This window comes from Candoia aspera, chromosome 2 (genome assembly GCF_035149785.1).
Source record: "Candoia aspera isolate rCanAsp1 chromosome 2, rCanAsp1.hap2, whole genome shotgun sequence".
In the NCBI taxonomy this organism is placed as follows: Eukaryota; Metazoa; Chordata; class Lepidosauria; order Squamata; family Boidae; genus Candoia; species Candoia aspera.
Genome location: NC_086154.1, coordinates 125,174,943 through 125,197,542, shown reverse-complemented (window position 1 = coordinate 125,197,542; position 22,600 = coordinate 125,174,943). Strand labels below are relative to the sequence as shown.

At 40.3% G+C, this 22,600-nt stretch overlaps 2 protein-coding genes across 4 annotated transcripts in view; one reads left to right on the top strand and one right to left on the bottom strand.

The window, feature by feature from the left end:
• Nucleotides 1–4,217: 4,217 nt before the first annotated feature.
• On the bottom strand, nt 4,218–8,786 carry ORMDL2 (ORMDL sphingolipid biosynthesis regulator 2). Of its 2 annotated transcripts, none has more exons than XM_063293530.1 (4): nt 8,699–8,786; nt 7,712–7,886; nt 7,245–7,396; nt 4,218–5,155 (listed from the first exon to the last, which is right to left on the bottom strand). In XM_063293530.1, exons 2-4 carry the CDS (start codon nt 7,883–7,885, stop codon nt 5,020–5,022), a joined length of 462 nt encoding a protein of 153 aa, XP_063149600.1. In that variant the 5' UTR covers nt 7,886; nt 8,699–8,786; the 3' UTR covers nt 4,218–5,019. The 2 variants fall into 2 exon arrangements, with proteins under 2 accessions (XP_063149600.1, XP_063149601.1); XM_063293531.1 differs by lacking the exon at nt 8,699–8,786 and adding an exon at nt 8,408–8,490.
• A 216-nt stretch (nt 8,787–9,002) lies between these two features.
• SARNP (SAP domain containing ribonucleoprotein) overlaps nt 9,003–22,600 on the top strand; it is a 74,301-nt gene continuing 60,703 nt past the window's right edge. For both annotated transcript variants that reach the window (XM_063293528.1, XM_063293529.1), the window contains exons 1-4: nt 9,003–9,089; nt 9,997–10,096; nt 17,402–17,448; nt 20,619–20,686. In XM_063293528.1, the coding sequence (XP_063149598.1) occupies nt 9,054–9,089; nt 9,997–10,096; nt 17,402–17,448; nt 20,619–20,686 (251 nt within the window). In that variant the 5' untranslated portion in view covers nt 9,003–9,053. The remainder of the gene's footprint in view (nt 9,090–9,996; nt 10,097–17,401; nt 17,449–20,618; nt 20,687–22,600) is intronic.

Genomic DNA, 22,600 nt, shown 5'->3' with positions numbered 1-22,600 from the left:
GGGTCCGGGTGAGCTAGAATTGGCTCTGCTGTGAACAGCGCTTTTAGCCTGTCAAACGCGGTTTGACAGGCAGGAGTCCAATTAAGTACAGCCCCTGGGTTTTTGACCTTGCGCGTCTCCCCGACGCCTTTGGTCTTGAGCAAATCGGTTAAGGGCAGGGCAATTTCCGTGAACCCCCTCGCGAAGGACCTATAGAAGTTCGCAACCCAAGGAAGCTTTAAAGCTGGTGCCTGGTGCGTGGGTGTTCCCAGCTCAAAACTGCCTGAACCTTCGCGGGTTCCATCTCTACGCCTTTGTCAGAGATTCTGTACCCTAAGTAGTCCAAGCGCGACTTGTGGAATTCGCACTTGGACAGCTTAGCGTAGAGCTTGGCTTTCCAGAGCTTAGTGAGAACTTGCCTCACTAACCTCTCGTGTTCCCTCTGCGTCCTCGTGTAGATGAGGACATCATCCAGGTAAACCAGTACGCCCTTGAATAGATGTTCATGCAGTATGTTGATGAGTTGCATGAAGACCCCCGGGGCCCCTGCAAGACCGAATGGCAGTACCTTGTATTGGAAGGAGCCCAAGGGGCAGTTGAACGCCGTTTTCCACTCGTCCCCCTCCCTGATGCGGATTCTGTAATACGCCTCGCGGAGGTCGAGTTTGGAAAACACCCTTCCCTTTGACAAGTGTGCCAGCATGTCCTTTATGAGAGGTAGGGGGTATTTGTTGGATAGGGAAGCGGAATTTAATCCACGGTAATCGGTGCATAGTCTCAGGGTGCCGTCCTTCTTTTCACGAAATAGGATGGGTGCTCCAACCGGCGAGTTCGCTGGTTCTATGAAGACCCTGGAGAGGTTTTTGTCCAAGAATTCCCGCAGCGCCGCTAATTCTCTCTGGGTCATGGGGTAGATCTTGGGCTTGGGTAATGGGATGTCTGGGAGCAGTTCAATTGTGCAGTCCATCTTGCGGTGGGGGGGTCATTGGTCCGCCTCCTCTTCTCCGAAGACATCTGCAAAGTCCACGTATTGCTCCGGCAGTCCTTCTGGGGGGGGGGGTCGTGGGTTTGGTCGACGACCTCTGCCCTCCCCACCGTCAGAGCAGATGGTTTGTCCGGTGTCGGTGCCTGGTAGACCTCGTCTTTGAACTTGATGGAGTGTGTCCTCCAATCTATGTGTGGGTTGTGGCGTGCTAGCCAGGGGATCCCCAGCACTACTATGGGTTTCCCCACCTGGGTTACCACAAAGTCTATGGATTCCTTGTGGGTGCCCATTGTCAGGGTGACCTTTCCGGTCCTCTGGGTGGCCCCCGCGCTGTAGAGCCGTCGAGTTGTTGGAACGCCAGCGGTTTAGGGAGGGGGGAGCAGGGCAGTTTTAATGCGGTGACAATGTCTGGGTGGATCAGATTTCTGGAGCATCCAGAGTCCACCAGAGCCTCGACCGCGATGGTTCTAGGGCCGTACGAGAATTCAATTGTCCCTGCCAGGATGGAGCAATCGTCACTCACCCTGGGGTTGTTGCGCCCCTTCTTCACCACCTGCCCAGCGGCGCTGCTTAGAGCAGGTGGGGGGCGTTTTCCGCTGGCTGTTCTTGGGTGTCGATCACGTCCCCTGCGAGGTAGGCGTCCGCGTCCTCATCCGGGGTTGCTAGCGCTCCTGTCAGACGTTTGGGGGGGTTGGATGGCTTGTGCGGCGTCTTCGGTGTTGGTCTGGGCGGGTGATCCGTTGTCCTGTTCTTGAAACAGTCCGCCGCTTAGTGGCCCATCTTCCCACACCTGGTACATTGCCCGCGGGCAAGCCTCCGTTGTTGGTCTGCGTGCCAGGTTGGGCCCGACTGTGGGACTGGTCCTCTTGTGCTGGGAGGGACTTTGTCATCTGCAGTTGCAAGCAGGAACGTGCGCTGAGCGTGCTCCACTTTTCCGGCTAGGCAGATCCACCCGTAAAGGGAGGCTGGGTCGTCCCTGTAGAGTGCCCATTGTAGTACCTCCCGGTTGAGGCCACGCTTGAACATGTCGATCAGGGTGGCCTCAGACCATTCCGTGATTTTGCCTGCAAGAACCTTGAACTCGAGGGCGTAGTCAGCCACCGTTTTTCTTCCCTGGCGAAGCGCTTGAAGTGTGCACTTGGCCCTTTCTTTCGCCAGGGGGTCCACAAAGTAATGCCTCAGCTCGGCTAGGAAGTCGTGGAAATTGGCCAAGGCTGGGGCTCCGGACTCAGACATCTGCACATACCAGTCCGCAGACCTGCCTTGGAGCTTGGTGGCCACTGCTGAGATTTTGGCTGCTTCTGTGCTGAAGTAATGGCCGTATTGGGCCATGTAGTCCCTCGCATTCGTGAGAAGGAAGGACAGTTTCGTAGGGTCCCTGTCAAATTGTACGGGGAAGTCTTTGGCGAACCCCCCAATTTGCAGGACCCTTACCTGTGGGTGGTGAGGGATGGCTCCCACTGGCCTGGGGCCACGAAGCCCTGCGACAGAGTCTCGTGCTTGGCCCCTTCCGCTCAGGGTTGTTGGCGGGGTGGGTATGTTGCCCCGATCCCCTCTTACCCCCTGTGCCGCCTCAGTCTTGGAGCACTTGCCTACGATTGTTGCCAGGGACTGGAGCATGTGTTCCAGGTCTCGTACCTTGGCTTCCAGGGCCGTGACCCCGTCTGGCGTGCCCTGGTCGTCCGACGTCGGTGCTGCCGGATGCTGTTCGGTCTGTAGTCTTGCGCCTTCCTGCTCGGGCGTTTGGGGGTAGCGGAGCCTCCAGGTGGAGTAGGGTGTTCCCGTCCAGGGTCCTGCTCCGCCGGCCCATGTGAGGAGTTGTTGGTCCCCGACTTCATCTTCTGTTGGGGCTCTCCCGTCTGGGTTGGAGCTCCAGGTCTGGAACTGGGGTGCGGTGTGGGCAGGGAGGATGTCCGTGTCCCATTTCGGGTACGCCGCCTCCAGCAGCTGTCGGGTCACCTCTGCCTCTTGCAGGCCGTCCTTCACGCCTCTGGTGTGAAGTGCTGGCTCCATTGCCGTCCCTGGTTCCGTTTTCGCCAGTTGATCTCTCCTGCGGAAAATTTTCGTCCGGTGGAGCTTGGCGACTTTGGTTTGGTGACTCTCAGCTTTCTGTCAGGCTCTGCCTGCTACCCAGTAAAAACACAGACACTAGTGTAGGCTTAGGTTCTGGTTTTATTTGAGTAACAGTATGCGTGCCCTTTAAGAAAGCTGAGAGTGAGTGGAGCGTGCCGGAACGGGATTTAAATGGCCCGCGCCGGTCAGCGCTCCACCGCTTCTTACTCCGGGTGCGCCCCCGAGCCCCGTCGGTTCCGTCTTCGGTAGGTGAGGGGTCGTAGAGCCCCTCCTGTGCTCTGGGCGTTTCCTCGATTGCTTCCCTGGCCGGTGATGGTTCATTGCCGGGCGATCAGGTTCGTAATCTCTTCGACAGCTCGGGCGCGTCTCGTGGTCTGGTCTTGTCAATTGCTTTCTTTGCAACATTGTATCTTTCTCTTCCATGCCTCCGGCTAGTTGATACTTTGTTGCCAGCACCTGTTGCTCTCTTTTGTTACCTAGTTGCCTTTTCCCTTAATCCGCCCGGGACCCATTTCCCTGCATTGTCATGCGAGCCGTTGCGATGTCACAAGCATCGCAACGGTGATCATGACATCTCCCTTTTATACTTAACGTAATAGTAGCATACCTGGTTCTTACTTAGATCTGTAGCCCTCTTGGATGTTTAGTCTTACACTTTTATTAGCTACCCCATCCCCCAGTACAGCTAATGGTAAGGGATGACAGAGAATACAGTGCAGTCCCTTGAGAATTTTAATACGCCCTCATGCCTAGATTGAAGTGAATTTGAAACCAGTTTTAACATTTAGCACAAACTTTTGTCATAAAAAAGATAGCTACAAAGTGTGTTTGCTGATAATTATAAGCTTGTGTTTATTTACTTGTTTCTTACTACCTTTGTTCTTTTTAAAGATGGCTATTTTAAATACCAGTAAACAGAGCACCCTCTTTGTAGTTTAACTTTAAACCAATTCCCTCAACATAATATTGGATCACTTTCATGGATGTGTAAAGAAACAGATAATCTCACAAGAAATGAGATCCCAGGAAGTTTCTCTCTCTTGCTACAGCCTCTAAACAGCAAGGTAGAGATGTCTGCCCTATAAAAATAACTTTTTTCTAGTATTTTTTTACAAGCTGGGGAACTATCATAACTTAAATAAAGTTCATACACAAATTGAGCAGTGATCTGCATGTGCCATTATCTTTTTATTCTGACAACTTCACGGGGATGGTCTAAGCAAGGTTGATAAAAATGAGTGAGAACAAAAGCAGTGCAGAGCACTCACTAAATGCATACCTTAATTTGAATCTTCCAACTTCAGTGTTGTGTTATATTTTTCCTTTACAACCTGAAGAGCTATTTTAAAGTGTGGGTGGGGAAAAAGGGGGGAGAGCACAAGAGGGAGAACAAAAGAAAATGGCGGTACAGTACAAAATTCTGCATTTTGCATTCAACTGGAATGAGCAAAGTTATGCTAACATGTTCTCACCAAGCAAGAATTTACAAAACATGGTGATCTGCACAGCATAACTATGAGAACTGTCACAGCAGGACAATTCACTTTTCTGAGAGTGGAAAAACACAAGCTTATCAGCACCACGTCTGAAAAAGAGACGTTTACAAACAAAAGAAAGGTGGGTTTAAACAACATTAAATCTCTTCCAGAAAGTGATCCCAGTCCCACACTACTAAGAGCAACAGGAGAAGAGCTAGAGAACTCACGTTCACATGACAATTCAACTACTGTTTCATTCCACCAGAGAGAGGCCAACCCTAGTACAGACTAGCCACAGGGAGAATGACTTATATTTCCTTGCAAGAAACACTGAAGAACGTTCAATACAGCTCAGTCATTTGAGAAGTGGAGGCTCTGCCTGCCCCAGTTAAACCTGGTTCCAGGCAGTTTGAGATGATGTGATCACAGCTTTGCCCACACTTTCCTGGAACTAGTTTTTCTTTGGAAGAATAAAGTCTCAGCAGTGCCAAGATTCCAGCTGCTTCAGTACTGGTTGATACCAAAGATACGGACCCCGTGGAATAGGGGTAATTTGGGCAAAAGGACACTTAGTAGTGAGGTGGTGTTGATTATGAAGTGCACATGGTCATATTTCGTATAAAAGCTGGTCAAAATGTAGCTGAAGGGAAAGAAATACACTGTATTAGTTACACAGATTAACTCAAGCCTCTCCAATTCATTTTTTGACTTAGTTTTCATTTAAGGAAAGGTGATAGAAATAGACATATAGTGATTATAGGTAGTCCTCGTTTAGCAACTGCCTTGTTTAGTGACCATTCACAGTTAAGACGGTGAAGAAATCCTCACATTTACAACCTTTTCAGGTCTGTAAGGCAAAGGAAAGCTGAAGTAAGATTGTAAGCATAGTTGCCATTTCACTTAGCAACCGCTTTGCCAGCCCCAACTGTGGTCGTTAAACAAGGACTACCTGAATATTTTAAGAAAGTGAAATTACTGGCAGTCCAGCATTTAGGCCATAGTAAGTGAGCAACAGGGACTTCTGAGCAAATCAAACCACAGATTCAATCAGAATGCTGACTGTCCTTCCCTTGCTGCAGGTTTCAATCTAAGCAAGGAAACCACAGTGATAATGAATATGGAACTTCTTACCAAAGGATGCTTTTTCACATCAGGTACTCACTGACTGGGAAAGAAACATAACTCATGTAACATCTAAAATCTGGATGAAAATGTGAATCTAGTTTGCATAACAGTGACCTAGGTGCAGGTAGAGTTGGAAATCTTTCAGCTACTCAGCCCACCAGATTACTCCATATTACAGTACACCAGAGAGGGGTTATAAAGTTCTGGCAATCTACAGAAATTTTATTTTATGTCTTTGAGCACCTTTTGCTATGGCTGAGGAGCCCAGATAGTGTATAGATTCCAATTTTTATTGCTGCTGACTAGGGGAACCGGGCCAGTCAGGCTTTGTTTCAAAGATTTCCAACATTCATATTGACTGCCCTCACATTCACTATGACAGTCATAGATTTCTCCCAGGTAGTATGTAACAGCAAACTCGGAACAGAGCATACTTTTGACTTGGTATTCTGTTGGAGCTGAATTGAAGCTCCGAAGACAGAGTTATTACTGGCGGCTCTGTCGTCACAAACACAGCACTTTCTGGTTGCAGTGTATGAATTTCTACCATGATAATAGACTGGTGAAAAATCTATTTGGGGTAGAGCAGCGTAACATCAGAAGTAGCTAATTCGGTTGCTTTGGAGTTTTGGATTTAAGTATTCCAAGAACGTGAAAAGTGTGTCTGAAGAGCACGAGCTACTTTGATTCTGTCCTTGAGAGAACTCATTTTATGGTTTAAAACAGGAGCAATTTTAAAGAAAAGCCTTCTTTGACTCAACAAACCTGGGAAATTTTCAGCCAGTTTCAAATATATGATTCTTGGCTAAGGGCTGAGAAGATAATAGCACAGAAATGCCAGGTGCACCTGGCTGATAATCCTGATGAGCTGGGGCTCTCAAATTCAAATGAATATGGGGACCATGTTACATATAACATGTGTTAATTATCTAATAGGGGGCCACATTCATACACATGCAAAATGTAACAAATATTAATATTTAGTAAGTATTAATACAACAATTAAATTAATTAAATTAATAGAACAATTAACTGTAGTAGCAAACCTCAGCAACTGTGTTTTGTGCACCCCTGATGCCAACTAGCATAAACAAACTCGTACAAGTGAAGACGTTACTGGCCATGTTTCCTCTAAGCTGTGCGCCTGTGCAGCAACTATCTCATGCCAGTGCAGCAGCAGTCACCCCTGTGCATAAGACTTACCCAGTCTCTTGACAAAGCTTGAAGACAGCTTGAAAACTACCTTTTTACAAGATAAAAAGGCAGGAAAACTGGACAGCAATGGAGAGCAGGGACCAGCAGAGCTGCCCTCACCGGATTCGGGCTCTGGCAGCACCTTAATGTTTGTTACTGTTCGTGAGTGATTGTGGGCTGCACAAAAAACCTCAGTGGGCTACATGCTTAAGACCCCTTATGTTGAAGGGCTTTTGAACAGCCCATGGAACTGAAACTGCAAGATTGCCTTAGTAAACTGGGAAATAGATGGCAAGAGTTCATCATAGTAGTTGATGTGAAATCTTTGTAGTGTTCACTGTATTTCAATTCAGTAAAATTAACTTTGACATGTTTAGGTACTGTTGGCTTGAGCAGTACCTAACACTTACAGGATGATTGGTGAAATGCTTAAGAATTTGCGAGAGGATGTCCATTGTGTACCATAGTCAATCTGCTCCCAGTGTGTGAGTAGGCGGTCCTTGCCCTGGTCAGGCGTTTCAAAGGGAGTCCCTTTCACTGTATGGAGAAACCAATACATCACCTGGGAGGAACAACAACAACAAAAGGGAATAACCATTTTCCTTTCTTACTTTCCTGAAGAATACAACAAGAATAAAGGTAGCAAGAATGACTTCTTGCACTTTTCAGATTACCAAGTAGATGTGCAGGATTACCTAAGGACAGGACTATTTTGGTAGAAATTCCTAAACAAATTGCACAGTGAATGAAACTGCAGTGGGATGGAATTTGGGTACTTGTGGCAGACCATATAGGAGGCTCCAAGATTAAAAGTTGTCTATTTGTATCCTAAATGCTCAGAACAAAGCCTGATCAGGAATAAAAAGTTTTGACTTACCAGGTTATGGATAACATTGGTTAGAGTCCAGACCACAGGGACACTGAAGAAGGGAATGCTGAGAAAGATGACATGGAGCACAGCCACTGAAATGCTGTAAGCTAACCAAATGCCTCGGCTGTTCATCACTCGTGTGTTGGGATTCACCTCACTGTGGGCTACTCCAACATTCATGCTGTTGAGAAAAGATACATTGATGTGTATATGTGTAGACACTCATATGTTGGTATATTAATGTCAGCATATTAATCATACTCTATCCCACACTGTCAGATGACCTCACCCAGCAGCCTCTTGTAGATGTAAATCAGGAGCTGTAGGCTAGACCTCTCCCTACTATCAACTCAATTCAAAGCCAGGGAGAACAAAGCAAATGGTGACAGCAGTAATTTGTTAATTGCTCAGCTTGCCTGATCCTGCGGTATGAATGAACAGCAACGCAAATTCTTTCCACCCTGAATCTGTAGAGCATGGTTATGGCTGGAAGGAAAGTATGCACCTCCCAATGGTTTTCATCATCATGATTTCCACAGAAAGAAAAACTACTGTAAAAACACCTTATTCATTGCTGTTTCTCCCTGGAATATGAACAGCTCTGGAAGAAAGAATATAGTTGTTTCCAGAAAGTATAGACAATACTACGGTCGAGAAACCGAGGACACGAGAGGTTCTTGTAATAGTACATTCAATTCTTACCTCAGCCTTCCTCAATTTGATGTCCTCCAGATGTGTTAGGGCAACAACTTCTAGTTAGCAGGCAATCTTAGCAGCTGTAGTCCCGACACATCTGAAGGGCAGGAAGCTGGGAAAGGCGCGGATATTCCAACCCACTCAGAATGATCTGTATTTTTTTATCTCAGAAAACGCCTTAAAACCTTAGGCGACGGGGATCCTCGCTCCTCACTCAGTCCCCTAAAGGATCCCTTTCTTCTCTCACAAGCAGTCAAGCGCCCCCAGTTCTGCTCTAGCCCGTGTCAGCTGCCTAACCTGCCGGCTTCCGCGACAGCGCCTGTCCCTGCGACGAGAAGAAGAGCAGCAGCAGCAGCAACAGCAGTCTCTTTTCCGCACGTAGCTACGTTGCGGGCGGTTTCCAGGAAACCATCTCGCGTCTCCACCTCCTCCTCGCCAATCAGTCAATCAGCGAACAGTCCAGCCACACTGTTACCTTCCTATTGGTGGTTTCCTTTTGCCACTCTTACCCTCTATCCTGATCTTCTCAAGAACCAATGGCGAGGGGTGATGTTTGGAGGTGTAGGGTTCAAGTGAGAGCGCGGCTAGGATTGGGCAGGACTTGGAGGGGGTTTTCGTTGGGGGTTGGATTGTTGAGGCAGGCGAAGATAAGATGGCGGCAGAGACAGTAGGACTGCACAAGTTAAAGGTATTGAGGCCGGTCTCAGCGGAGCGCCTCTTTTGTTTGCCCCGAAGGAGCGTTCGGCCTTCTTCTCTCTCTTGGCTGTAGGAGGGAGCTGCCTTTTGTGGGTGGGTTAGTGGACTGACTGCTTTGTCACCTTTCCGAGAGCGCGGGAAAGAGATGCTGTGATTCTCCTCACGTCACGCTACTTGGTCTATAGTCGTCTCCCGCCCCTGACCTGATCTTAAAGATGGCCCTTCCCCTCCGTCGTTGTCCTTCTCTTCCCTTTTCAGAGAACAGCGCCCCTATTCTCACGTTTGTTTTAAGGATCTGTAAACCGTCTGCAAGTGCTACGTGTTGCTTTTTGTCATTCTTTTGCGACTTTGCTCCAGGAGCTTGACTCAGCAATTGAACAAGTAAAGCTTTCTGTAATATGGAAATTCAGGGTTCCTATTTGTCGGGCAGCTGTTAGCATGAGCTTTTAAGAAAATAATTTATGTATTGTTACTGATATCTAGTAAGCTAAAAAGATGGATCCAACTTGAGGTCTTCACTGACCAATATTAATTACATTTGGAGAAATCCTTCAGTTTTCTTGATTTCAAACTCCAATTGATGCTTTTCTTTCAAGGTCATGATGATGTAAAAATCTGAGAGGACTCCACAGTCATCCTTAAATCACAGCATCTGCCTGCAGGAGTGTCAGCTCTACAGGTCGACCTAATCAGGAAACCAACTCTACAGGAAGATTAGCGCTATATTTTATTGAAATAGGCTGTAGTAACAGAATCTTGCCTCAAGGTCATCTCCCAGACTTTCCAGATGGAGGCTTTGGCCTGATCTTTAGATATCAGCTTTAAAAACATTTTTCAAATTTTACGTATCTATAGGAGATCACATGTATTTGATTGTTAAATCCTTTCTACTTTAACAGCTTGCTGAGTTGAAACAGGAATGTTTGGCTCGAGGATTGGAGGCAAAAGGAAACAAACAAGACCTCATCAACAGACTCCAGACGTATCTCGAGCAGCATGGTAGGTTCCTTGCTATTCTTTGTTAAGATCTTCATTGGCGTAAGTGTATAGTATGTAAATTTCTAACATAGGTAATCAGGTATTTGGTAGAAAAGATGGTTGCTGTAACAAGAAGTGTTAATTTATTTACTTCCAGTGGAGGTGGTACAGGCCTACATGCACTCTTAATTCTTTTTTCCAAACTCCAGAATGGAAATAATGTCTTTGTTTCATGAATAGCTGTATGATGAGAGGAAGACTACATTCTTAAGTATTAAACTCATTGGGGATTGCTTGCCAGTATGATTAAAGTATGACAAATGTTTATTTTTCTGCAGAAAGAAATTTGTTCTTTATAGCTTAATCTTGGGATCCCCAATCTGGTGCCCTTGACACCTCTCTTGATGCTTCTCAGGGTTCTGTGTTCTACCTGATATTTTTACTAAGTCATTGACTACACCACCATGGCAGCTTTTTATAATTGGGAAACATGTTCTCCAAAGTCCAAGTATGTCTCTTGGCTTAATTTTAATGAACTGTACATGATGACTCCTCTGCACTGGTGGCTAGGTAAGCACAGGTGAAGTGGAGGCTAATGCCTAGTAAGAGACATACAGTAATGGCAGCCCAGTCAAAGTACAAATATGTACATCAGTAACTTCCATAGACTGTCACAATAATGGAACAGTTCCATGAATCAGACTCTACAGCCAGATGTCATTGGCAGTGATGACATTTTATTAATTGGCAGGTCTTCATCACCTCCTCTCAGACAACAGTTAATGATTCTGTAAGCCCTCAGTTGACACTGGTCATGTGCCATAAAGGATCTGCTACTGTAGTCCCAATTGCTTTGCTTTGTTTATTTGGTTCACATCCTGCCTTTTCTCCAGGAACTCAAAGCAACTTACATAGAGATCTCTCTTTAATTTCTCCCCACAATAACAACCCTATAAGACAGGTTGAGCTGAGAGTAATTGAAGCAGTGAGCTTCCATGGCTAAGAATGGACTTGAATCCTAATATAGCCTAGAAACCCTATACTATTCTGCTAATAATCACTACAGCTTATAGTCATATCTGATACCTTATAAACAATAATTCTGAATAATATAGAGGCAGGAAGAAACCTTGCCTAGCACCAGTGAACTAAAATCTGTGTTTTCTATGAAGACTGATTTCTTTTTCTTTATGAAAAGAAGCAAGAAAAACTTTATTCAGAAAATGAAAATATTGAAATGAAGAGGAAAAATGGAAACAAATTTGGGCCAAAAATGTACAAGAAAAGAAAATAGGATGCAATAAAGAATTTGCAGAGCCCTTCAACATAATTTGTAACCCACTTAATTTTCCAGTTTTTTATTTATCTTTTAGATTTGTGTACCATGTGAGGCAGTACCTTACATCTTAAAAACACATTCATAAATATCGCTAACATTATTAAGGCCAATTATTAATTGTGTCAACAGCACAATTATTATATCAGAAGAAGGAAGTACAAGTGCTGATGTATTGAGGCAAAATTGCAAAATATTTTTTACTGTGGTTTCTAAATGGGAAAAAAGTGATAACTAGTTATTGTATTATTGAGAGTTGGTTTGACCCTTAAGCAGCTGGAAAGCTAAAGTTGTGTTTAGTGAAGAAAAATAAAAGGAAATTACAGAAAAGATGTGATTTTTTTTGTGTGTAGGGCAGATAACTGAGCTGAATTTTTCAGGAAAGAACTGAGGCAGATAATAATGGCAGGGAAATTATATTCAAGGGTAATGGCAAAAAATCATTGGATTAAGGTATCTGCCCATGGATAATTTGTTTCATGTTTGAATTCTTAACTGTGTATCATGAATATATAACTTGAAAGAGTGAGTAGAGTTGGATCTAGGAAATTACAGCTTGGCTAGTTTAATATCTAGTCTAAGAAAATTGATCAAACAAAATTGTCTAGCATATTGAATAATGCATTTTCCTGGAAAAACAAAGCGATATGACTTCTCTATGGAAGGATGACTTAATTCAAAAGATATGGTGGGCTGACTCTGAATGTGTCATTTAACTGAAACAGCATCCAGATTAAAAAAATTAGTGGATTAAAAAAAACAGTATGCAGTAACTTGCCACTGTGTACGAACATCAAATATAAAATGTAGAAAATCTGATGTCTGCAAAGAGGCCTGAAACCTATGATGGAGAATGTAAATCAAAATACCAAGAGGAGCAGATCAGTGTAATAATGAGTAAAATACAGGTAGTCCTCATTTAACAACTGCCCTGTTTAGTAACCACTCAAAGTTACAGTAGTGCTGAAAAAGTAACTTAGGACTGGTCCTCACACAATGGTTGCAGCACCCCTGCGGTCCCATGATTGAGATTCAGGCGCTTTGCAACTAGCGAGTGTTTATGATGGTCATAGCATCCTGCGATCACGTACCATTTGCGCTCTTCACAGACAGTTTCTGATAAGCAGTCAGTGGAGAAGCTGGCAGTAAATTGCAAGTCTCAGTCATGTGAAGCCTCGCTTAACAACCACAGGTGACTCACATAATGAAAATGGCAGAAGTGAGGTCACATGATGTCTTAATGACTATGGTGCTTAGTGACAGAGTTACTGGTCCCAATTGTGGTCATTAAGTGAGGACTACCTTTACTGGAATTAGGAACAAGGCAGATTTGTAGTTGTAAAGAAGAACCTTGATTTAACAGACTTAGGGTACAGCAGGCAAACTTTCTGCCCAGAATCCCCCCCACCGAAAATGATAGACTAGTCCACTGCATGCAAAGTACCTTGGATGAAGCGGTTAAATTTACTTTAATTTTCAGTATCCACAGTGATGTCATAATTACCTCATTGTGTACACAGCGTAAATTGATACAAATGAGTGTTTTGGGATTTAATAGACATTCTGGATTCAGCCACCCTTTCCTCCAATTAGTGCATTAAATCAAGGTTTTACCATATGTAGAGGTACACAATGGTATTCTAACATGACAGATGAGAATAAATAAAACAATAGAATGCCTTTTCTTTTTTTCTGAAGTAAATTCAGCTCATTTCCTTCTTTTGAAACCTGTGGGAAGGAAATCTACACCAGACCTAAGGGAAGTGTGAAATAACTTGTTTAGGAACATGCCAGAGAAACTGGGGAATTTTGAATCCTGCAGGACCAAGTCACTTTTGGCATGCCCAAAGATTGAATAATCTATTCTTTTTTTCAGTAGATGGGGCTATAAGATGGTGATCCAATCAATTCTATGACCCCTACAATATCCTTATGATTTCACCCTTAATAAGCAAACTAAACATAAAAGTAATACTATATTATAGAGCAAAAATGAAGGGAAAAAAAAACAGGATAGCAGCAATTAAAGCTGGAAACAGGAAAGCGAGTAAGAAAAAATATTGGCTAACTTAATGCTTTTTAACAAATTATATAAACTGACATACTAAACCAATATTCCATCTTTCTGATGCATTGGGCCTGCAGCTGTTAGAATTACCCAGTCACCATGGGTAGCATGTACCTAAGACTTCTGGAACCTTTAGTCCCATCACACTGGGAGGAGGCCAGATTGGGAAGGGCAGCAAAATACAACACAAAATTACTAAATACGACACAAAAAGCAAATTATGTTGAATACTGAAAGCTATGGAGAACAATCCAAAAACGAATTAAGGATAAAAAAAGCAGAAATGGTTACCCTATATTCTGGAAAATTATCCAATAAAAACTAAGTGATAGTAATTCACAAAATGGGAAAAATCTTGAAAATTTAGATAACGTAGACCAGAAATTCTACTCTGGAGGAAAAATTAATTAATAGACTTTAAAGAACACAGATTTAAAAATAAGCTCTGCGTTAATCAAATTATGTTCTTTATTTTGGAGGCAGCACTTATTGTTTAAACAGTATTAATACAATTCAAAATCATAAAACATTTTGCCATTCATCCAAAATATACATAGTCCTCATTTAGTGACTGCCTTGTTTAGCAACTGTTCACGTTTATGACAGTGATGAAAAAGTAATTTTATAGCTGATCTTCGCATTTACGACCTTCACAGGTCTGTAAAGCAAAGGAAAGCTGAAATAAGATCATAAGCATAGTCATGGTGTCACTGAGCGACCCATTTGCTGGTCCCAATTGTCGCTAAACAAGGACTACCTGTATCTTTGTTATTAAAAATATACACAATAATAATATTAATTAGCCATTAAGCCATATCAGAATACAAAATATAAAATACAGAACAGTAATACAATCTTATGTGAGAAAATAGAGTAAAAGACATAAGTAAAAGAAAATTCAAGTCATATTTCTATGTCACCCCTGCAATTTACAGATATACACAATCCCAGAATAGTTAAAATAAACATGAGGATCTAGCCATTATAACAGTTGTTGCAAAATACTTTTCCCCTCATCTTATTACATTGCAACAACATAAAATTAAGGATTTTGAAAAATATAACAAATTAACTGTACAGCTGAACAAATCCAAATGCAGAGATTAATCCTGGAGGAACATAATGTGATTCTGATGTATATACTGTAGATGTAGGCTGCAGCCCTATTCCCCCTGGACTTAAATAATTGATTTTATTATCTCTTTTGTGGTTGGGAAAAGGACCCTGACTTCAAAGGAGATATCAAACATTGAATTCTCCTTCAGAGGAGATAGCTTGGAGGAGCTGAGTTAGGATTTCACCATGCTCACAAAAACTTCTGGCTAACTCTGGAACTGATCTGTCTCCATTCAGATGCTGCCAAAACAAATACAGCCCTCCTTGGTCTCCAGTAAGAGATTTGGGAATACTCATATTTTATTCCTACAGTTTGCATAAAATATAATCGAATCATTAGTGTTCTAAAAGTGAGCATTAGAAAAACAATAACTTAATGAAGAAAACTCTAGCCAAAAAACGTCTGTACATTTACATGTATATTTTAAACAATATGCCAAAGGTGTTTCTGCTATTATAGATTGATTGCAAAATAGGTTTAGATCATGAATAATGGGACAAAAGTTCTTTTTAGAATGTATCTAGGTTCATATATCACACCAAACCATAATTTAACATTGTTTGGCCTTGTGTTCCCTTCCTCACATCTTAGTACAAGCCACAGAATATCTAAGTATCAAACCGGTTTTGGCTTGTCCAAACTAAAACTGAAAGCTGTAATCAAATGGGCTTGCTCATTGCCAGATTGGTTGGTTTAGTAGTTAAGTCAATGGGCTAGAAACCAGGAGACTGTGAGTTCTAGTCCCACCTTAGGCATGAAAGCCAGCTCGGTGACCTTGGACCAGTCACTCCCTCTCAGCCCAACTCACCTTACAGGGTGGTTGTTATGGGGAAGAGGAGGAGGAGGAAGGAGTATTTGGTATGTTCACCACCTTGAGTTATTTATAAAAATAAGAAAGGGATAGAAAATAAATAAAATAAAATAAATAGATAGCTAAATAAGGTATCAGGAAAATAGTAGATTACCTTGCAGACATAAAGAAAATATGCCCACTGGTTCAAGATTACTACATGGATACACATGTACATAGCTTCGCTGTGAAGCTGGCCTACTAAAAATAGAAACTTCTGCTTGGATTTATACTTTTTCGTACTGGCTTAAGCTTTCTTTCTTCCCAGTTGGCTTGGCCCCTTTGATTATGACCGATAGTTTTCAGTCTTCTTGGTGCCAAGCAATACATGCCAAACTGCAATTATATGGCTTTTCAGGGGCAGCCATAATCTTGTTGGGCTATGAACGTGTGCTAGCTGATCTCAAACAACGGGCCATCGATTTAGAGCTACAATCAGATTTATCAGTTTTATCTAAAAACATTTTTTTGGGCCATTCTGCACATTTTCTCCAACCAGCCAGATATCTTAGCTGCATAACGATTCCAAAATTTAGAAGGTCCTTATCTTTGGCTAGATTCAGTGCCCTTCCAACAGCTGTTATTGAAGGGAGATATCGAAATATCCCTTTCAATCAAAGACTGTGCCCATGTAGCAGAGGAGTAATTGAAACAATGAAACACATCATTTTCTATTGTCTTCTCTATGCAAAAGTTCGCCAGGAATTATTATCTCAATTTTTTACTAAATATCCAGGTGGTTCGGATTCTTTTTATCTCAAGCTGTTTCTATCAGACCAGTCTGATTTTACTTCATTGACCACAGCTAAATACTGCTCTATAATTTGTACGGCATGTCGCAATATCTTTTCTAATTTTTCTTAGATTTTTAAAGAATTTTAAGTGTTTTTTTCTTTTATTCTAATCAGATGTGAATCTTCTGTTTTATTTGCTGGTCTGTGACTGAATAAAAACTGATTTGATTTGATAATATAAGCCAGCACAGCTTTACATTCTCGTAGTGTTTTACAAATTCTAGTATTACTTATGTCCTTTTATAGTTATTTGCCCTAGTTATTTATAATATTTAGTTTATTCATTGCAAAATTAATCATAATTTTATAGGATTCTTTGCTTTTTAATACCTGTACTCTGTAATTTTACCTTAATAATTTCATCTTTACCTTATTTTATGCTATCAATATGACTTTTTATTTGTATTTCTATTTTAGCATAATTGTTATGTTACTAGTTGTATGCTGGTCTATGACCGAAATAAGATTGATTGATTGACTACATGGATACAGGTTCATGTATCACACCAAACCATAATTTAACATTGTTTCGTATTGTTTTTTGGCAACAGTATGGTTTGCTGCTTCATTGTTTTGAAATGTTTTTCGACTTCCCAATCTAGCCTACAGCCTCAATATTCCCTGGTAGCTTTCCATCCAAGTACTGTTTAGCTTCCAAAGCCAGACAAGTAGGAAGCGCATTTATGCACAGATAAGTGACATTAAAAAGATGACTTCTGGCTTTTATTATTTATTTGCATATTTGCATATGCATAGTGCTTTTCATTTTAAAAGTGTCAGCCATTTACCTTGCATAGTAAATATTAAAAAATGTAAAAAGAACAAACGTTGTACAATCAACACAATAAATTAGCTATTAGTGCAGTTGTTGAAAAGTTAGGGATTGAAAAGAAAGTATTTGCCAAAAGATTTTTAATTTATAGTAGAAGCCCTAAGCCGTACAGACCTTCCTATGTGTATATAAATTAGTATTACATTTAATGTACTATTTCTACTTTTGAGGTACTTTGGATTACTCTAAAATTGCACAATATGCTAAAACAGAAAAATATTTTTATAATAGAGACAAATTAACATTTAAATATCTAGGATTGAATATGTCTTTGATTTGTGATCAGAAGTATTTTAATTGGTAACTTCATTTTCCCCTGATTTATTTAGCTGAGGAAGAGGCAAATGAAGAAGATGTCTTGGGAGAAGAAACAGAGGTAAATTTATGTCACACTACTGCAGCAGCAGTTATTTAATCATGGAATTAATGGAACTTGTACTGTGTCTCATCATTTAGTTCCTCCCTTTTTGATAATATGATGTGTAAGATCTAAAAATCTGTAGAAAATTTAGTAACATATAGGAACTATTCTGAATTTGGACAAGTTACACTTCTTAGTGTATAACTAGAACTGTATTAAACCTTCATTAAAAAAAATTTTTTTTAATAGTATGTTCGGTGGTCATGCTGCTTTTTTCTTGCTGGGAAATCCTTTTAAATAATACTCCATAATTAGAATAAATGTAAATTTAATAGAGATTTTTGGGCGAGCTTCTGGTAACTACATGTGAGTCTCCAGGAAGCATGACATTTGTATCTAGAACTGTAAAGAACGTTGATAGAATGCCCTTTCAACTCGGTAAGGCCACAACATAGTATAGAAGTTTATGGGAGTAAACTTCATTATGCACAGTAATTCATACCTCTGCATTCATGTGTGTAGGAATGTGCTATAAATGCTATATATTTTGTGTTAGCAGAATTCCTGTTCAGCAGGAATTTTTAATCTTGTTTCATTGAGAAGATCATTTTACCCTCCATTTCTTTCACCCTTGAAAAGCTTGGTTTGAGTGGTCTTTATATTCTTGAGTGAACTAAACTTATCCTGCAAATAAGTTAGAAATAATTTTTATAACAAGTATTCAGAGGTTCATAGTGAACTTCAGAGTTAAGTTTCCGTACTAGATTAGTATTAGTTGCTTTATTTTTAGAATATAGTTGACTTAATTATTTTTATGAATCATAACAAAACAACAAAGTATATATAGCTCAGCTGTTTCACATAAAAATCTATTTAGATAATCAGAACAATGCTGTTCACCGTGTCATGTTTAGTGCATCTGGTTAACTGGATTTTTTTCAGTAAATGATCCATTTGTGCTCAGAAACAGAATGGTTTATATAATTCCAGTAACTCCATTAAGTGACTATAATGGGGGAAAATATTTATGGCTTTTTTGAATATGTTTGAGGTAGAGTTTAGGCTACTTCTAACCTGTTTTGAAAATTGATTTAGATGTGGCTATTAAATTCTTATAACTTCCACATTAATTGCTTAAATAAGTTTTCATATTATGTAAAATCTTTGCCAACAGAACTGTTAGAAAGGGCTTTTCAAAAAAGTATTAAAAGACGAGGAATAGTGATCAGCTAAAATGGCATTACTTTTTTTGTTCTTTATAAATGTTATGGATATTGTGCACTAAAATAATAAAAACCTAATGCAGAACTATGATCTGTTTACAATTTAAGTAGTCACATTATTTCAGTGTGTATAATCTTTCTACTCCTATCAGTCATAGACAAAACATAGTTCATTGTTGATTTTGAACTTGACTCCTTACATGATTCTTTACTCCTCCTATTCTGCCCCCACATGTTTTTGAGATATTGCTATATAGCCCATTCTTTCATGCATGCTTTCCTAAACATGCAAATAATACTTTTAGACTGCTTATTTTTGTTTGTGCAGACTGTGGAAATTCACTTTTTGTTACATATAACCAGGCATTTTTTAATCTTAAAAGTTAGTTCAGAAAAGAATAAAATGTTTGCAGGTCATGGAAAGGAAGCCTCCTTCTCCACAATCAGCATGCATTGAAAAGCTCTTAGCAGATAGTAAAAGGGAAAAAACCTTTTACAGGTGGACTGATTGAACAGAATCAGATCAATCCATCCATCCATCCCCTACCAGCTTTTTTCTGTGGCTGACATGGAAGCCAAGTGTTGGAATGATTCCTCTTTCTTCCACTAGCTGACATGTTTGCATACATTAAATTCTTGAATACCTGTGACTATCAAATGAGCTGCTAAAGACATAACTGCGTAATGCTTTCCAAAAATATCCAAAAGTTATAGAAGCTGAACTTAAAGTAGCAATATTGGGGCATGAGGGGAAAAATTAATACTGTATTGAAGCAGTAATTTTATATGCTCATCCCAAGATTTTCAAAAGAATCAGATATGTTCTGACCCTTGTGTTTGTTTCTCTTGACAACAGTTATCCTTGCTTTTAATGTGACTTGGAAAATACCAATTTTAGCTTTTCAGTTCACTGGAGAAAAAAATTGGAGATCAATAGTGTTATGATTCTATGGTCTGAATGTGCATGCCTTCCTACTTGAGTTTTGTATTAACCCTTTATACTGTATATTTCTTCAAATTATCTCCAACTTTTAATTGCTGGTTTGTTCTTTCTTCTGTTTTCTACAAGGGAACTGTGTATTTTACTTCAAGTTGGAAATTGTTCTGAGTCTTAATAGCAGGAATTATATTTCCAGAAATGGAGGACACAACATGTATTCATCTTCCTAAAAGTCTTTGAGAAGAACCTTCGTGCAATTGAATATCACTTCTGTTAGGAATATAATTTTTATAATGATAAAATGGTTAGGGCCCTGCCTGCACTCCACTCTCATAGGCTATCCAGTAGACTGAACTATAATACTGGAGAGCCAGTTTGGTCTAGTGGTTAAGGCAATGGGCTAGAAATCAGGAGTCTGTAAGTTCTAGCCCCCTTAGGCATGAAAGCCGGCTGGGTGACCTTGGGCCAGTCACACCCTCTCAGCCCAACTCACCTCACAGGGTTGTTGTTGTGGGGAAAATAGGAGGAAGGAGTATTAGGTATGTTCGCCGCCTTGAGTTATTTATAAAAATAATAAAGGTGGGATAAAAGTTAAATAAACAAATAAATAAATAGAGATTAAATACTGGGTATGATTTCCTCCCCCCCCCTATCAGTTAAGTATTTCAAACCTCAAACTTGCAGGTTTTCTATTGCAGCCTTTCTCAACCTTTTGACCCTGGAGGAACCCTTGAAATATTTTTCAGGCCCTGGGGAACCCCTGCACATTCAGGCTCAAATATAGGTCACAAGTTACAAAATTATTATATTTCTTTCCTGTGTAGGCCTGTATATATGCATTAACAGTGTTCTTACACTAAAAATAAAGAATAAAATTTACCTCTTTAATGTGAAGTTGCCTGAATTTGAAATAATGTTTACTTCAGTAAGGCATATGTAAGATTGGGCTGGAACTATTTGTGCAGCCTATATTTGTTCTGCTTTGTAGATTTACTCTCTAACTTGGAATATTTACATTGCAGGAAGAAGAACAGAAGCCTTTAGACAATCCCATCAAAGAGGAAATAACTACAGAGACTTCTACTGAAATGTAATCTTACTTTATAGATCAGAACATATATTGGTCAAGTATTATCCATTTATGTATATTTTCAGAATTTATTTGTCATTTGTTTATTGAGATTCTGACTCTGTCTCAATAAACAAGTGGATAATGAATCTGGATTAGGAAGGATTAGTAATGGATTACATTTGAAATATTGTGACATTTTGGAAATCTCAAGTATGAGTACAAAGAAGCTAAATATAATTGACCTGAATAAAAAGCCAAATTTAATGAAGCATATTTAAAATAATAATAGTCCAGAATTCTGTAATTTAACATCCAGTTCTCCTGACTCTTTTGTATTTAAGACAGATTTACCTAGTCTCTAAATCTGTAACATTGCACATATTTTATTTTTGATTAAAAAAAACCCCAACATTCTTCTCCAAAGCAACTTATATAAGCAAAGCTGTTAATTATAGTCCTTCCCCCTACCACCCCAAGAATGGCATTGCTTCCTTATTTTTCTGCAGATACATTGTCTTCCCCTATATATGCTTTAGGTGAAGAATTTCAGATTTAGTTCTACCAAGCTTTCCTAGGCAAAATAAAGCTATTAGAGTTACCCTTGTATTAACAAAGACAAAGCAAAGATACACAGTTTAGCTTGCAATACCCATTCTCATTGCACATCAAGGGACAGGCAAGTTGTAAAAGCAAATAGGGCCACCTGTGTCAACGACATGCTTTAAAGGCTGAAAGAGAGAAGCAAATTGCCCATTTGTCCTTAGTGCCATTCGTCAGCTGAACATTTGAAGTGATACACAGTGTACTCCTGTGACCCAGTCAAGCAGGCATGCATTCAGATTGCACTAGGGAAAAGAGGTCAAGGAGGGTGAAATTGCACCTCCTCATGAAATTATGAATAATCTCACACATTAAAAATTATGTTTAAGGTAAATAAAAAATAGGCTTAGCATTATGGTTTAGTCGGGTTCCATATGCTTGTTTTCCAAGTTTCGTTAACAGATCTTGGCAGATAAAAATATTGCTACAGAATGGTTTGTGTTGCCTGAGAAGTCAGATTTTAATCCAGTAGGTTTTTTATGGAGTGTTTTTCTTCTACTTTTCAAACTAAAAGACTTTCAGATACATTAGGAAAGAAAAGATTTTAAAATGCATGAAGAATAATAAAACACAAATATGTTTGCAACAAAAGTGTTGATAACATAATGTTAAAATAAGGAATTTAGTCTATTCCACTTTCACACCATTTTTAGGCAAACATTTATCATCATCATATACATTGAAATGGTCTACTCTGCCTATACACTGTGTTTTTCTTAAAAGCAAGATAATAGTACATTTCCTTTTAAATTATTTATTTATTTGTTAAATTTACATAGCCACCTGCCTCACTTCCATGACTCTTGGCAGCTTACAAAATTAGCAAAACAAGGTTTAGACTGGCGAAAACCTTGTCTCTTTCCAAATATAGATTCAGTAGTCTAGATTGTTATGCCAGTGGTTCTTTCACGATCATGTGCAATTTGATGGATATAATCCTAAACAGATTAGTTCTTAGTTGTAATTATAGCGCATTTATAGTGCAGTGCAATCCAGTGCAGCAGTGAAATCACCATACTCATGTTCTGTGAAAACATAAGATCTGTTATATCTCCTACCAGCACTGGGTGAATGTGATTATACAGTTGTTTGTTCAAAAAGAATAAACGGTCCAAAAGAGAAATATGTTTGATGAAATCATAGCTGAACATTTAGTACAGTGTCAGCGTCTTGGCAGCAGGGGGTGCCATTTCTCTACATCTACCCAAGGTTGCAAACAGTGCTGCAGGGATAACAAGTCCCTGGTTCCTGTTTTGAATTGCTTCCTGTGAAAAAGTCATTAAACCATTACTACCTTTCAGGGCATAAAATAGAAAAACTGTCCAGGAATCT

Bases quoted from the DNA above. Each gene is read 5' to 3' on its own strand.
- ORMDL2 (XM_063293530.1), bottom strand. From the start codon at position 7,885: ATGAATGTTGGAGTAGCCCACAGTGAGGTGAATCCCAACACACGAGTG. The intron at 7,397-7,711 runs GTAAGTCAAAAC...TGTTCCTCCCAG, and splicing joins CCAATGTTATCCATAACCTG to GTGATGTATTGGTTTCTCCA. The intron at 5,156-7,244 runs GTAAGTGTTAGG...CTTTCCCTTCAG, and splicing joins AGCATTTCACCAATCATCCT to CTACATTTTGACCAGCTTTT.